The sequence below is a fragment of the Cryptotermes secundus genome, unplaced genomic scaffold (assembly GCF_002891405.2).
Source record: "Cryptotermes secundus unplaced genomic scaffold, Csec_1.0 scaffold239, whole genome shotgun sequence".
Taxonomy (NCBI): Eukaryota; Metazoa; Arthropoda; class Insecta; order Blattodea; family Kalotermitidae; genus Cryptotermes; species Cryptotermes secundus.
The window spans coordinates 900,516-917,812 of NW_019734314.1; the positions used below are offsets into that span (position 1 = coordinate 900,516).

The following is a 17,297-nucleotide window of genomic DNA, read 5'->3' on the forward strand; positions in this document are numbered from 1 at the left end:
TTTCCACAACGCTTAAAATATGCTGTAGTGAAACCACTTTTTAAAAAATGTGAGAGAAAATGCATTTCTAACTACAGACCAATATCTATACTGACTTCATTCTCAAAAGTCTTTGAAAAAGTTATATATAACAGATTACTTGGAACACTTAAATTCTAACAACATATTAGTCAAAGAACAGTTTGGATTTAGGAAAGACAAAACCACAGAAAAAGTAACCTATGAACTAACCAACGATATTTTAAATGCTCTCAATAACAGATTAATAGTGGGAGGGATTTTCTGTGATTTAGCAAAAGCTTTTGATTGTGTAAATCATATTATCTTACTATGAAAATTAAATTTCTATGGAATAACTGGCAAAGCTAATGAATGGATCAAATCATACCTCAAAAATAGGTACCAAAGAGTGGAGATAAAAAGTAAAAATTCCAGTTCTAATGAATTTTCAAACTGGGGAATCATAAAACATCGTGTTCCACATGGATCAGTTTTGGGCCACTTGCTTTTTCTTCTCTACATAAATGATCTATCAAAACCCATCAATAATAAATCTAAACCAATTCTTTTTGCAGATGACACTAGTATAATATTCAAGAACTCTAAAATTGAAGACTTTAAAAATGATATAAATTTTGTATTTGAAGCTTTAAATAGATGGTTCAAAGCCAATAAACTCTCACTAAATTTTGATAAAACCCATTACATACCATTCTTAACTAAAAACAGCCACCAAATTGATCTGGTCATCAGTTATGCCAACAAATTAATCTGTAAAGCACCTGATACACAATTCCTTGGAATACATGTAGACAGTACACTGTCTTGGAAAATACATATAGAACAAACTGTACCTAAATTAAGTGCCGCTTGCTATGCAATGAGATCGATTGAGCCCTTTATGCCACAGGAAACACTGAAGATGGTTTACCATGCCTACTTTCATTCTATTATGAACTATGGATTAATATTCTGGGGGAACGCTTCACATATTGTAAAAAGTTTTAAGATAAAAAAGAATATAATTAGAATCATTACAGGACGTAGAAGTAGAGATTCATGTAGAGATTTATTTAAGAAATTAAAAATTCTACCTCTTCAATCACAATATATACTATCGCTTCTCTTATTTGTTGTGTACAACAATTTGAATTAAATTCCAATATCCATAACATGAATACTACACAAAAATATAACTTCCATCTACCTTCAACAAACTTATCACTACATCAAAAAGGAGTCTACTTTTCTGGCATAAAAGTGTACAACAGTCTCCCATAAAGTATCAAAAACTTGAGTAATGATACTATACATTTTAAATCAGAGCTAAAGAAATATCTGCATGCTCATTCCTTCTACTCTGTAGACGAATACCTCAATGTAAATAGAGAATAATGTAGAATTAAGCTATATTAGTTTAAGATAAAATTACTTGTACCAGTAGGTATTATTTTGACTTGTTCCATATNAATCTTAACATTGGTCTCTGAAGAAATGGAATGTGGATTGGATTTGTCTGGCTTATTACAGGGTTTGGTGTCAGAATCTGAAACTCTGAGTTGTGGGGAATTGCTTGAGAAGTTGGGCGACTGCTATCTTCTAATGATTGTGCTGCATGGAACTGTGGGAACTGCCCACATTCAAGCAAATATGACAACACAAGTATCTTGCTTAACAATGGCAATTAAACAGTTGTTGCTAAGCAATGATACTTGTGTTGTCATATATGCTTGAATGTGGGCAGTTCCCACAATTCCATGCAGCACAATCATTAGAAGATAGCAGTCGCCCAACTTCTCAAGTAATTCCCCACAACTCAGAGTTTCAGATTCTGACACCAAACCCTGTAATAAGCCAGACAAATCCAATCCACATTCCATTTCTTCAGAGACCAATGTTAAGATTATCGTCCCGCGTACGCCTAGATTTTCCAGCTGGACTATTCCCATTGGGATTTACTGCCATAACTCCATATGCACTCCTCATCCCTCACATGAGTGCTACATGCACTGCCCAACTCATATTTCTTGATTTGAGCTCCATAATAATACAGGGCGTTCAATGACAGAGGAATCCTGGCAGCAGCATAGAGTGGACACAATGGGTCATTAGCACTGATAAATGTGCTCCGTCTGGTGGTCTGATCTTGTCACTGCTGTTAAGTCGCAATAATAGTCTCTGATAGAGGTGCCGATAGGCGGTCGACATTTATACTGAAATAAAGTTCACTATTAAACAGTGTGTTTTTCGAAACTTTTGCAAGGAAAAAACTGACAGAAAATGTAACTCACAGTTTCGTCGTAAATATCCTGACTCGCAAGTTCCCACAAAGTCGTGTATATCCAAGTGTGTGAAAAAGTGGCGGTCCACATGTTCAGTGACATAAAGAAGGAATTTATGATGATTGTGCTGACAAAAGAAAAGGTTCGGGATATTGAGGCATGACTACAGATCAGTCCTCGAAAATCATTAAGATGCTTAGCACATGAAATTGCTGTTTCGCTTGATCAGATTTCAGTACAGATTCAAATTTAATAAAATACACACTTCTTAAAACTGGTAAACTTACCGAGTCTCATATGGATTTAATAAAATAAAGAGCTTTGCTTAATTTATGGCAAAAATATGAGTGGCACAGCTTACGTTATCTGTGATATAAATACATAAATATTTTAAATTTGATGAGTAAGTTATTTATTTCTTTCTTAGATACAGAATGGGTCCATGAGTTAAACTAGATCCTCTTCACTGAAATACTATTGCTTTATAGTCTTTTCAGTATTTATTATAAGATTACCTGTTGGGAACTAGTTTTCTAATTATGTAAGTTTTGAGGTTTCACGGTGATGACTATGAAGAAAGTCGTCTTCTGGGTTTAGGCGCCGTGTATTCTTCGTTTTGGCCAACGTTTCAGAGGAACGTATCGCCTCCATCTTCAGAGCAGGTGAATGGCTTTGAATGCAGAGAGCAGTAGCTGTAGTTGTAGTAGAGAGCTACTGCTCTCTGCATTCAAAGCCATTCACCTGCTCTGAAGATGGAGGCAATACGTTCCTCCGAAACGTCGGCCAAAACGAAGAATACACAGCGCCTAAACCCAGAAGACGACTTTCTTCATAGTTTTATAATTGTTTCATGACTTTCACTGATTTTTCTTTTAACAGTGGGAAGTTTTTCTCAATGAGAATGAATTATGAATTAACGTGTACTCTTGACTGTTGTGTTAGTGGTGCTGCACTGGCTGTTCATTTAAACCCCGAGGATATATGAAGCCTTATTACTCAAAAGTTATATTTCACATATTGTCCCATATGGGTTGAGAAACCCAATAAATTTATTTTTTGTACAAACTTTTATGTGGATTGAATAAACATTTTTAAAGACACATTTGCATCCCATCATGTTTATAGTAAAGGATAACATGGGATAAAAATTAAAATGCTAGTGAAAAGGGATATGTGAATTCTCACTATGAGGCCAAATGGTAATTCACATGACAAAGGTTCACAAAGTTATTGAGGCTGGTATTCCTCATACGTGTATTCAGAACAAACTGACTTTTATCTATGTTACAGTGGGGAAAAAAATTCCCACTAAGTGGAACCAGTCTCAAATTTAAGAGATGGGTATCCAGCAATTTACTCCCTAGCCTACCAGTGTTTTATTCCTAAAATCTATCTCATTTCAATACATTGAAGTTTAATTTGATATGAACTCTCATTTTAACACCTTTTTGACCAACTTCGAAACATTCAGGTTGTGAGAATTTTGTGACTGCAGGTACTCATGTTTCATAATTATCAACCTTTAAATTAATATTCGTTACATATGATTGTCATTTAAATTTATATACAAGCTCCATGTTTAATAAATGTCATCAAGTATTACACATATGTCCTGTGAGATTTGGTTTTCAAAATACACATAACTGTCAAACCATGAGTTACACTAGGTGTTCCATATGGTCCTGGTTCATTTCATGGCAGATGACAGTGCACCACACATCATTCTGTTGAACATGCCTTAACATGTTGGCATCAACCACTGTTATGACTACTTGAAAGCATGTCAAGAGATCTTCAATAGTCCTTACATAAACATACTCCTCTAGGTACCTCCACAGAAAAATGCTCAGACCCAGTGACCAAAGAAGCCATGCAATTAGCCCTCTACATGCAATCCACCTTCCTGGGTATGCCATGTTCAACCACTGCTGCATATCTTCCCCATACTGCACTGGAGCTCCATCATGCTGAAGCCACATCTACCTCACAGCTGGAGGAACATCTTCAGCTAGCCCCAATAGAACAGTTTCCAGAAATCACAGGGCTTAAATACAATGGCTATCCTTCAGTAACCCTTCTGGCTTAAATATCTGACTAACTTAAGAGGGGGGGGAGGAAAAACACAAAAATAACTTATTTTTCTAATATCTGATTTTGGAGCATTTCAATCAGCATATGCAAATATATCCCCTAAAATTTTAAGAAACACTTTATTTTGCATATCTTTATGTACACTTAAGAAATTATATTCCATATGTTTTAATAACAAATCTAAACAAATATAAATAAAACACGTACTACCGTCCACAAATGCCTCAACTTGCACAATTATTCAGGAACCAGGTTTTAGTTGCACAGCCAAAATATTTAATATTGTTTCTGATCTTGCCTTCAGCTGCTGAGCACAGAGGTCCATTTCATGAAGACATTTCAACAGATTACATTCCGCCTGCAATGACAAGTCGTAGCATAATCTGATAATCACTTCAATGCAAGGTTTCAATAAATATCTTATGTTAACTGAGTAACCTACCTTTTCCACAGACTGGTCCTCAGAAACTACCACAGAACTCGCATCATTCATCCTGCCACTGTGAAGGAACATATAAAGAATGTGAAAGCATTGTTCAGAATGAAAAAACTGGCAAAACAATATATATTCATATTACATAAATTTTTATATAAATGTAACATATAACTAGCCAATTCCCCAAGAGTACAAAATTCAAATGTCACCTGCCATAACAAAAACATTAATAGCACACGATTTATGGGGCTGGAAGTCTGTTCATTAAGAACTGAGATTTATCATTTCTTACCAGAACTTCTCATATATACAAATGAGACTTGTCTGCATTTGAAACATATGCCACGTTCTGTTATGAAAAGATGGAACGAATACTGGGAAAAAAAATAACGTTCACAAAGTAAACGTTTGTTGTAAAGACTTTGTTGACCACCTGCACTATAGTTTGGTCTACAACAACACGGTTCATTAATAGTACAGACGTAGTTTTGAAATATGAGTAAAGTAACACTTGTTTTCTGAGATAAAATACAGTGGTGAAGAATGGCGTCTTCTACGATGTGGCACTGTGTAGTTCTTGTGTGAACCAACGTTTTGGAGGAATGTCGGTTCACACAAGATCTACATGGCGCCACATCCCTTCAGTCACCACCGTGAAAACCTCACAGCGGTATCGGTCTTAAAACTTACTTGTGATTACCTGTATTCATATCATGTAACGTGGAATAAATGGGCCTGACTGAAATAATTTTCTCGTAACTTAACTGCAAAATGGTAAATATACATTTCAACAAAGGAGGAAGACTAAATTATTAAAGCCTTCACTCAATATTCACACTGTGTTGGTATTCAGATCAAGTCTGTACTACCAATAATTATGTAATAGGCTTTCTTCTAATACTCAGCCATATTTGCTGAAATATGAAACAGATCCCAGAAATCAATGGGCCATCGTGGACACAAATATAAGAGATATGCCCAGCTGTTGAATGTGGGGCAGGGGACTGCTACCATACAGGGGAGTGTAAGAGCGGACACCTGTGACAAACGTTGCAACAGACACCAATGTCCATTGTGGAGAATAAATGCACATTTGTTATATATACCTGATGGAATCTGAACCCTTGCTGCTTGCAGCTTCCATAACACTGTTTACAACTCCATCACTGGCAAGAATTCTCTTTGCTCCACAAACAGGGTCACTCAATGTTGAAGTCAAATTTACATGAGTACCTACATGACGAACGTGATTTCTTGGTGTCACTGGCTTTGATGATGATCTGTGACATATGCAGCCATTATCAAGACACTTTTCAGTACTGAAGAATGCTAACAAAAGGTATCTTAAAGCAGAGCCCAATAATTTTCTTCTTGACATGTCTGACTCCATTACTCCAAGAGCATGATTAGCCGAGGACTCATGCCCTTCCATGTGAACAGGAATGTAATTCAAAATATTGTGGTCAACTGTTTGATCAAGACGGGTAGGGTTACTTCCACAGTACTGTTGTGATGAGGCATGTTTTATTTCTCCGACTGTTTTGTATGGTTGTATACTTCTGTATGTTGTAGAAGTCGCAATTGAACCTTCCAAGGAATCATTCTGAACTGTGGTATCATTCATTCTTCTTTCAGAAACACAATTCTTTACAGGATGTACATTATTATGTTGCTTTCTTTCTGCCTCTTTCCCAAGGTTACAATTCCCTTCCTGAAAATCTGTATCAGATGCACTGGATAAAGACACACATATTTTACTATTGGAAACCTTCCCTTTGTTCAGCGTTTTAAATGCTTGAGAATCAGAAGTCATGTACGTGCTGGGTGGATATGTAATGCCTTCGCTTGTTCCCTGACAACTGCAATTCAAACTTTCTTCATAGCTAGAATAATGTATGTCAGCTTTTGATGTTTCTTTACTTTCTGAAACAAGAGTCATGCCACTACTGTTTGTACTATGAACACTATTTGCATCACTGTCATCACCATCTACCAAACTACCAAGTTTTAATGGTGGTACATGGAAATCTGGAAATATATTCTTTCGTTTCTGATCACATGGAGGTAGTGAAGCACTGGAGTTTGTAATGTCACCTGACGGCTTCACTTCTAGATCCCAGCATTCACATGAATCAATATTAAGAAATTTTGGTACCACTGTGTTTCGTGAACATTCATTTTGATTCATACTGTCTGAAACACTGACCAGCAAATGCAAATCATCACAATTATCTAACATTCTTCCATCATCTGAAATAGTTATATTATAGGGTAATGACTGGAATGCAACACTGTGGTCTGTATGCTGAGCAACTCTTTCTCGTTCAGTTTGCAAAGACATGTCTTTGGCTTCAAGAACAGTCTGACATTTTGTTGCTTGTGATGCAGAAAAATTGACTGGATTTGGCTGAACTGAAGAACTGCACAATTCAGAATGCGGACAACCACTGTCCCGACCACCAGGAGAGACAAATTTCTTTATGAAATTGTGACTGGCTGTTTTACTTCCATTGCTATGGCAATCAAAGCTTTCATAACAGTTCGGCTCAATTAATTCAACTGGTGGTAAGGATTCTTGCCATCTTGAAACCTACAAATAAATTTTCAAGTTTAAACATACCATACATATACTGGTACAGCATAATGTAGTACTATACAAGGCAGCTGTTTTTTTAGAAATCCGGGAATTCTATTAATCTCTCTCCTTCTGCAGTAACATATTCACTGAGAATGTTCCTATGAACCAAAAACTCTATTTGGCACCCAATCTGAGGCAATGCATCAGTGCACAGAACCCCATCAGTATGAGTATTTGACCATATTCCAAATCTGTTAACCTGGATCAATATCGAGTTCTCCTTACTCATGCATCCCAAACTGATCTACTTGGTATGTGGCATGCAAAGGGTTAAACCTCCTGGCACTAAGGGACTGGCAGTCACACCTTAAATGGGGGTGGAGCAATAATATTAGTACCAAATGAATGCAACAGTGAGTCAGCTGGACCTTATGCAATACAGACTAATAAAGGTCACAGAAAAATAATACCCTTACCTTTTCAAAAGAAGTATTTTGTAGGTAGTCTGAGCCACTTTGTTCCAATGACCTTTTACACAGCAATGGCTCTTTACAATAACTAGAAATCTCTATTTCAGATTCCATTGGAATTTCTCTATGTTGTCTGGATTGTGAAAGGCCAAATTCACCCACATCTTCACACAGTTCATCAGGATCACATTTAGCTCCTTGGGCTGTACCATCATTTCCCATACACTGACAACACACATTCTTCTGGTAGGAACACATTGCATTGCCTAACTGCTCACATGACTGTGTCACTGAACTTCCATGCATCCCTTCTGACTTTGATCTTGAATGTATGAGGGGTAGGCCTCCTCGGCCCTTGCACCGCAACCTACAGTGGTCTCTTCCTTTTGACATCCTACTTAAGACAGACAATTTTGATTTAAACGATTCTTCAGAAGTTTTTGCTTGAGAGTTTCGTGGAAGAGGCTTCACTCTTTTACCTAATCTTACTGAGCTGCTATAAAGTTTAACAAGAGGATTCAGAGGTACATTCTGCCTTGTAACCCGTTCACTGAAGAGAGCTGCTGATGAGCACTGATTTTCATTTGATATTATTTTGTCATTATAAGCACTGATTTTGCTCAAATGTGAATCTTTTATGTCTGAGGCCAGTGATTTAGCATCTACCTTCATATCTGATTCTCCATTATATGAAAAAGTATACTTCTTTGCACGGTTCAATACTGAACTCTCTGGATGATACTGTTCTTCCCTTCGGCCAGCAAATTCTAATGAAGGATCAATTACCTTGAATCTCAATTGATCAATTCTGTTTTCAGCTTCTGCATATTTAATTAACAATTTATCATAATTATCTTGCAATTTTGAAAGAAGTATTTCCTTGTCTTGGAGTTCATAGTGAAGGTCTTTTATTACTGCTGTCAATGTTTCCTCTGATGCTACAGACGCTTTTTCACTGACATAATTCACATCATCTGCATGTATACTTTTGTCAGAAACGTCACCTAACTTGAGAGATTTATTCCTTTCATCTGCTTCCTTGATTTGTCTAATGTATTCCTTGACTTTACTTTGGATATGTTCATAGCTCTTTCTATCACTGCTCAAGCTCAAACAGCTCACTGATCTAGGCAAGCCTGAGTCTTTTGATTTCAGACCTGATGATATGGTTATGACAGACTGGGTCTGAATTGTATCTGAAGAAAAATTACGGGATTTGCATTTCAGTGGGAAGTCTGGAAGTGCTGAAACATCATGCAATGACAATGAGTGTTTACATTTGGCAAAGGATTTATTTTTGTCTTGATTAGTATGTGGCTGTGTAAATCCATGAATGTTTCGTGTATTAGTACTGTGTTGCAAAGTTGTTTCTTCCAGTGAGGTCAAATTTAATTCTTCAATTCTGTTATATAATGTTTCAGAATCTCTCGTAACTTTCTGACTAGAAATATCACACATTTTGCTAAGTCCTACATCACTGCAGTGTGTCAGTGTTTCAATACTTGAAAAGACTGAATTCTCCTCTGAATGGGAATTAAAAATGACTAGAAGAGAATCTGATTGAGTATCCTTCCCTGTAGGCACAGAACTACTATCAAAGTTTGATTTTGGACTGTTCTGAAGACTTGGATTTTTCATATCAATATTTATACTGCCAGAATTTTAGTCACACAGAGTTAGGCTTAAAAGATCTGCTGTAACATCATCCAGATATTCGTCTCCTAAGGAGCGACATGTATACTGTTGAATCACATCTTGCAATTCACAGCGTGATGACAGAACATATTTGGCCTATGTTACTTGCATGAATCATGTTCCCGAAAATTACCTGTAACAACATAACATAAATTGTAGCTAACCTGAATACATGTAGTTATCCACTGTTAAGATTCATTCCTTTCCTTTATTTTCCATATATCCATACAGGCAAAAAACCCAGGATGTAGAAATAGTCCCTTTGATAATAGACATATACATATAATAAATTACATAAGTCAGACAACCACAATCACACACACTAGTCAACTAACATAGACAATAGAATAAAAAAAAACTTATTACAATTATAATTACTAAACATAATTTAAAAAGAGCATTACTATAAAAACTTAAAATTAATACAATTTCACTCAAATTACCCAAATTAACTGAATTAAATGCTTTCTTTATTTCATTTTCCCATATATCAAAATACATTGATACAGGACTTGTCATATACATACATACACATCCTCCACTTTCCATAAACATCCATACAGGAAACAGACCCAGGATGTGGAAATAGTCACCAAACACATACACAAAGTCACACAAGCCACACAACAAAGATCACCGACTTTAACTATCTAACACATACAACAATACGAGACAAAAAGATAATATCCTGATTAACAGACATAAGTCACAAGTAACCACAATACAACCCCTCACATCTCCCATACCAACTATATTAAAATACAGCGTTAAAACGTTCAAATTTATGTACATTTGTAATTAAAATACTCATTTGATGCATAAAAAGAGTTAGCATGTAAAAATCTTTTTAGGGAACATTCAAAGGATTTCTGGTTATTAGATAATTGTTTCAGCTCTTTAGGCAGATGATTGTAGATTTTTAAACCTGAATAATATGCACCCTTTTGAACTTTAGTAAGAGAAGTACTCGGTGGAAATAGGTTAACATTCTGTCTGGTACCAATATTATGAACCTCCATATTTCTTGTAAACAAATGTATGTTATTTATAGTGTGTTGCATTAAGGAATATATGTACTGAGAATACAAAGGCAGAATTTTCATTTCCTTGAAAGAGTCTCTACATGAATCTCTTTTCTTTAATCCCATCATAATCCTTATAACTTTCTTTTGGATCATAAAAAGTTTTGTCATGTATGAAGAATTGCCCCCAAAGATAATTTCATATGTCATCACAGAATGTATATAAGCAAGATAAATCATTCTTAAGCTACTTAATGATATCATAGGCTTAACTGTTCTCATAATAAAGCAAGAATAATTCAATTTAGTAACAAGGTAATCAATATGATTCTTCCAACACAGCCTATTATCAATATTTAGGCCTAAAAATTTGATACACTCTAAGTTAGTCGGTAAATTTTGATCAATATTATTATGCATATTATGATCCTCATAGTTCATTAAAGTGAAGTGGTGAGTGTGGGTTTTATGAATATTTAAGCATAATAGCATAAGCATAATAATAAGCATATTATTATATTATAAGCATATTATAAGCATAATAATAAGAATAGTACTGGTACTCTCAAGAATACTAACAAAATGAGTGCAAACATACAAATAATACATCAAAATGTTCAAAGTCTAAGAAACAAGAAACTAAATATAGAAGTGCTATTAACAAACAAAATGCTAGAATCAGATATACTTTGTATCACTGAACATTGGTTAGATGAAAGAGAAATAGGTTATTATAACTTTGAAAACTACTCCTTGATTTCAAAATTTTGTAGGAAAAATAAATTGCATGGAGGTTCATGCATTTATGTCAAAACAAACCTAGATGCAAAACCTTGTAACCTATTTGAAAGCTTAAATCAAGAAGAGCACTTTGAGGCCAGCATAATTGAACTTATACAATTTAATACTATCATAATCTGTATATATAGAACTCCTAACAGTAACATCAACATATTTATAAAAAATCTGGACAAAATACTTAACAGTCTAACCAACAAAGGGAAGAATATTATTATTGTAGGAGATCTCAATGTAGATTTTATAAAAAAAAGTGTAAATCCACAATTGCAGACAATGCTGGACTCATATGGCTTACAAGCAATAGTTGATGTCCCAACAAGAATAGGACCTACAAGCCAAACAGCCATAGACCAAATAATACTAAACAGGGGCTTATGGGAATACAACTATAAAGTGGCAGAAACAGGGCTCTCTGATCATAATGCCCAAATACTACAAGTATATATGCACTATAAGAATAAAAAAGGACAAGGTAGAATAACTAAGGAGTTCAAATTAGCTAGACTTTACAGTGAGGAAAACGTACAATATCTAAATTATTTACTAGGAAAAGAGACTTGGGAGCTTGTTTTTAAGCAAAATGAGGCGAATGTTGCATACAATGAATTTTTAGGCATCTTTCAGTACTGTCACAATATAGCTATGCCTAAAAAATGGGTAAAAATTAAGCAGCAAGAAAATAAATGGATTACCTTAGGCATACGGGTATCAGGAAATAGACTTAGGACTCTTCATAGCCTAATGAAGGAAGGAAACACATCTGAAGAACTTAAAAAATACTATAGCCAGTACAAAAAAATATACAACAAAGTTATCAGCGAGGCTAAAAAGTTACACAACAACATGCGAATACGATCATCTGGGAATAAATCAAAAGCCATGTGGGATTTAATCAAAGAAGAATTAGGCAATCAGCAAAAAGTTCCAAAGAACATTGAAATAGAAGTGACTGGAACAGCTATACAGGATCCCAAAGAAATAGCCAATGTTTTTAATGATTACTACACTAACATTGCCCAGCATATCCGGAGTAACAATCCGATAGCACAAAATAATGTAGACAGGATAAATACAATAAAATACAACAGCAATAGCATGTTCTTAATCCCAACCACTGAAAAGGAGGTGGTAGACATAATTAAAACACTGGGTAATAAAAAGTCAACGGGCATAGACGATATTCCAGAGTTCATTATTAAAAAATGTCATTCTCAACTAGCAAATGCTCTAACATACATAATAAATCTGTCATTTTCATCTGGTTACTTCCCTGACCAACTAAAAATAGCAAAAGTGAAACCTTTGTATAAAAAAGGTTGTACTGCTACTGTTGATAACTACAGGCCAGTATCATTAATTTCTGTTTTTTCTAAAATAATTGAAAAAATTATGCACAGGAGACTTCTATCATTCATAAATAAGTATAGCATAATTAACAACAAACAACACGGATTCTGTAAAGGGAAATCAACACATACAGCAATCACGGAATTTACAAAGATGGTCTACAAAGCACTAGATGAAAAAGAAGCAAGTATAGGGTTATTTTTAGATTTATCAAAAGCGTTTGACCTAGTAGACCATGACATATTACTAAGAAAAATGGCAAGAATGGGAATACGAGGGGTTACACTAAGGTGGTTCCAAACATATTTAAAAAACAGGGAGCAAGAAGTAGAAATTACATACAGATGTAAACAAACTAATCGAATCAGTAATTACCTATCCCGAAAGAGACCCATTAGCCATGGCGTCCCACAAGGTTCTGTTCTGGGACCAGTGTTGTTTCTATTATACATAAATGACCTAGAGGCTGTCATAGAGCATGGGAAACCAACGTTCTTTGCTGATGATACTAGCATTTTTATAACAGGAAATAGCGCCAACGAAATTCAAAGGAAAACAAATGAAACAATAAACAAACTCACAGAGTGGTTTGAGTGGAATCAATTAACTATTAACAAAGAAAAAACAATAGCAATAGCCTTTCATCATCCTCAAAAACTACAACTCGAATGCCCTTCAATAAAGATTTATGACACTGTCATCAATTACACAGATCACTCAAAATTTCTGGGAGTCTGGCTAGATAAGCATCTGAGATGGACTATACATACGCAAAAGTTAGCAAACAATTTATGTAAAATATGTTTTGGCCTAAGAGTAGTCAGAAGAGTGACTGGATTAGAGACTGTCCGCACGTTATATTTTGCTTATTTCCAATCTTTGCTATCATATGGACTGATATTTTGGGGTAACTCAGTAAAAGCAAAATTGATATTTAAATTACAAAAGAGAGCTATAAGAGCTATGACCCAGGTCCCAAAAACAACTAGTTGTAAACAAATTTTCAAATCATTACATATATTACCTTTACCATCTTTGTATATATACGAAATTTTAATATACATAAAATCCAATTTAAATGATTTCGCAACCAACTCAGGATTACACTCATACAATACAAGGAAAAAAGACGACTTACACATCGTCCCATGTAATACAAGTCTATACAAGAACAACTTTAACAACGTAGGAATTCGACTGCTAAATCATTTACCACTACATATTAAAGAGATACCAGTACTATTCAAGTTCAGAAGTGCTTTGAAAACTTACCTACTTAATCATTGCTTCTACAAAGTGGATGAGTTTCTCTTGTGTGGGGCAAGCACTAGCTCTAATCAATTATAAGCACATAAGTAATGAAGTAAGTAATGAATAATTGGTTTTGGAGAATAATTGGTTTTGGAATCGCTACTGCGCAGTTTTCTTTTCCCTTTTCCAGCAACCAAGCTAACACAGTGGAGATTTACCGGAACAGGCTACTCTGGAGATATGCAGACTTCAAGAAGCTTCACCAGCACTACAGAGACCAGGACCATAAACTACAGTGAAGCAACATACCAGACAATATTATCTCTAAGGCCGTGCCACAGCTTAAGCGGTTAGTCGCTGGCTTCCCACCGAGGCGGTCTGGTCCAGTGGGATTTGTGATGGACAAAGTGGCACTGGGGCAGGTTTTCTCCGAGTACTTCGGTTTCCCCTGCCAATCTTCATTCCATCAAACTCTCCATAACCATAACCACCCAGGATATATATCATTCGAATCATAATTTTATTATCTTTGTATACTATTAAATCATTGTGTTATATATTGTATTATTATTATTATTACTTATTGTATTGTAAAGTATTGACTTGTCCTATATCATGTACAATGATCCATGGATATGATATGAAATAAATAAATAAATTTTAACAGATTGGTTCTGAACCATGTATTAATATTGCAAAATATTCTGGTCATGGTTGATGTGTAGTCAGCGTACTCCGGATTAGTCACTATTATACTTGTATCGTCTGCATATAAGAATATGTTTGTTCCTCAATTGAAACCTTAGTTATATAATTTATATACAAGAGGAAAATAAGTGGGCCAAGAATTGAACCTTCGGGTACACCAAATTTTACTTCTGCCCAACTAGATGAGCTATTAATAGAACTGTCAGGGCCAAGGGTTTCCCTCTGATTTCTTCCATTCAGGTAAGATTTAATTAAGGCACCAAAGTTGCCAGTTATTCCATAAAACTCTAATTTTTTGATAAGTATATCATGATTGACACAATCAAAGGCTTTGTGTAAGTGCAAAATATTCCTCCAACAAACTGTCTATTATTCATTGCTTTTAGTATTTCCTCTATTATTTATTCTATCCGTCCCACAGTGCATACATTCATTCACCTTACTCTTCTCTCTTGCGCTACATGTTTCAGCACAAAAGTGCCATCTTCAGGTGCTTTTCGATGTATGTCAAACTACTTAACTGCATGCCCTGTTGTCTTTATAGTAAAATATATATTCATCATATATATTGATAAATTTTAAATATTAAAAATATTAAAACTGTTCAGGATTTGTCATCCTTATGTCGTATCTCAATACGGAGTCACACCTATCTTCTTCTATCGGAGTATTCTTCCTACTTTCGTGTGTGTATTGTGCTTTGTGTTGTGTCTTGCTCCTGTGACTGCGTGTGTTATACTGCTGGGCCNATGAATTAGGTCTAAAACCATACTGATTATTGTCCAATATATGATTACTGTCTATATGTTCATACAATTTATTATATATAACCCTTTCAAAAACCTTAGAAAAGGCTGACAATAATTAAATAGGCCTATAGTTGGCTGGTTCATATTTATTACCGCTTTTGAAAACTGGCTTAACCACAGCAAATTTCATTCTGTCTCAAAACGTTCCCTGGGCAAGGGATTGGTTATAAATGTAAGTTAGTGGCGAAGTTATATATGGCATACTTGCTTTTAAAATTCTAGTGGAAATTTCATCATAACCATGTGAAGACTTGGTCTTCAAAGATTTGATTATCTTTCTGATCTCAGCAGTTGAGACATAATGCCATTTGATAGATTTAAAAGTAGACGTGTATTTATTGCCCAGATAATATAATGGATTGATGTTGGTTGGAGTCCACAATGGAGCTGATCAACAATTCTGATTAACTTCCACAACATGAATATTACAAGTTAACTCTGGGCTTATAAGTAGCATAACTGAACCTACAATGGAAGGAAGAAATTTCACAACAAAGTCAAAATACTGTAGTCTGCCATTCTATCAAGAAAACAGACACAGCATTGTAAAAATGGGCAAATACATGATTACCACTCAGTTTTTCATTGCATACAAAAATGAACAGTAAAAGTAAAGGTATAACAGGCAGTGGTGGCCCATAGGGTTGTGAGACGTCAATGCTCCCACATTTTCTAGACAATAGGCTCATAGATGGCGGTGAGGTTGTTAGCCTTACGTGCCAGCCTCCGTTTACCTCCCATGAGGATTCATGCTACTCAATTCTGTTAGAGGCTGAGTAGACCCTGGGCCATAGTGCGGTTGGAAGGATTGGGTCAACTGAAAAATCCAATTAACTCATCAGAAACCGAACCCGCGACCTTCCAGCTTATAACATAGTGCCTCAATCAACTACACTGCTGCAGGCCTCTAGAATGAACAACAGAAAAGTAAAAATACTTATATGTATATGTTCTTGTGTGCCCCAATATTCCTGTGCAACTTCCAGCTTATAACATAGTGCCTCAATCAACTACACTACTGCAGGCCTCTAGAATGAACAACAGAAAAGTAAAAATACTTATATGTATATGTTCTTGTGTGCCCCAATATTCCTGTGCAACTTCCAGCTTATAACATAGTGCCTCAATCAACTACACTACTGCAGGCCTCTAGAATGAACAACAGAAAAGTAAAAATACTTATATGTATATGTTCTTGTGTGCCCCAATATTCCTGTGCAACTACTCATTATTATCAATTATGTTCATAAAAAGTTCCATTTACAAAAATATATAAAAGACGCCATAAAACACTAAGTCTACACTTACATACTAATCTAGGGCCGCGCCATAGCTCAAATGGTTAGTCGCTGGCTTCCAACTGCGGCGGCCCGGGTTCGATACTATCACTAACATGCTCTACCCTCTTAACCACTGATATGATTCTCTATGCACAAAAAAGGCCTATACCTAATTCATGTTTCTCCTAACCCTCACCATATAAAAATGCATATTTTGGTTTGCCGGTTTGGTGTCACGTCTGTTCGAACTTCTAACGCTTGAGGGTGGGGGATCTTTCTACCCTAGTTCCTCCACCTACTGAACTTTCACGCTTTATTAAACGAGAAGACTTAACCTTAAAACCTAGCACCTTACGAAAACATATTCTCTACAGCTTTTCAGTACAACAAAAACTATACCAATACTTCACATTATTAACATAAATAACACTGAAGGTCACGCCACTACCATAACATCATATGTCAACAAAACCAAGCAGATTTACATCCCTACTTCCAGCTCCATTCCCTCCTGATCGTCTCTGACG

At 35.5% G+C, this 17,297-nt stretch overlaps 1 protein-coding gene across 4 annotated transcripts in view; it reads right to left on the reverse strand.

The window, feature by feature from the left end:
- Positions 1 to 4,473: 4,473 nt before the first annotated feature.
- The window catches only part of LOC111868528, a 15,012-nt gene continuing 2,188 nt past the window's right edge, over positions 4,474 to 17,297 (reverse strand). The window contains exons 1-5 of one of the 4 annotated variants that reach the window (XM_023859235.1): positions 17,219 to 17,297; positions 7,864 to 9,685; positions 5,916 to 7,399; positions 4,816 to 4,873; positions 4,474 to 4,731 (exon numbers count right to left, since the gene is read on the reverse strand). In XM_023859235.1, the coding sequence (XP_023715003.1) occupies positions 4,615 to 4,731; positions 4,816 to 4,873; positions 5,916 to 7,399; positions 7,864 to 9,495 (3,291 nt within the window). In that variant the 5' untranslated portion in view covers positions 9,496 to 9,685; positions 17,219 to 17,297 and the 3' untranslated portion in view covers positions 4,474 to 4,614. The remainder of the gene's footprint in view (positions 4,732 to 4,815; positions 4,874 to 5,915; positions 7,400 to 7,863; positions 9,686 to 17,218) is intronic. The other 3 variants (XM_023859239.1, XM_023859236.2, XM_023859238.2) reach the window with 3 other exon arrangements.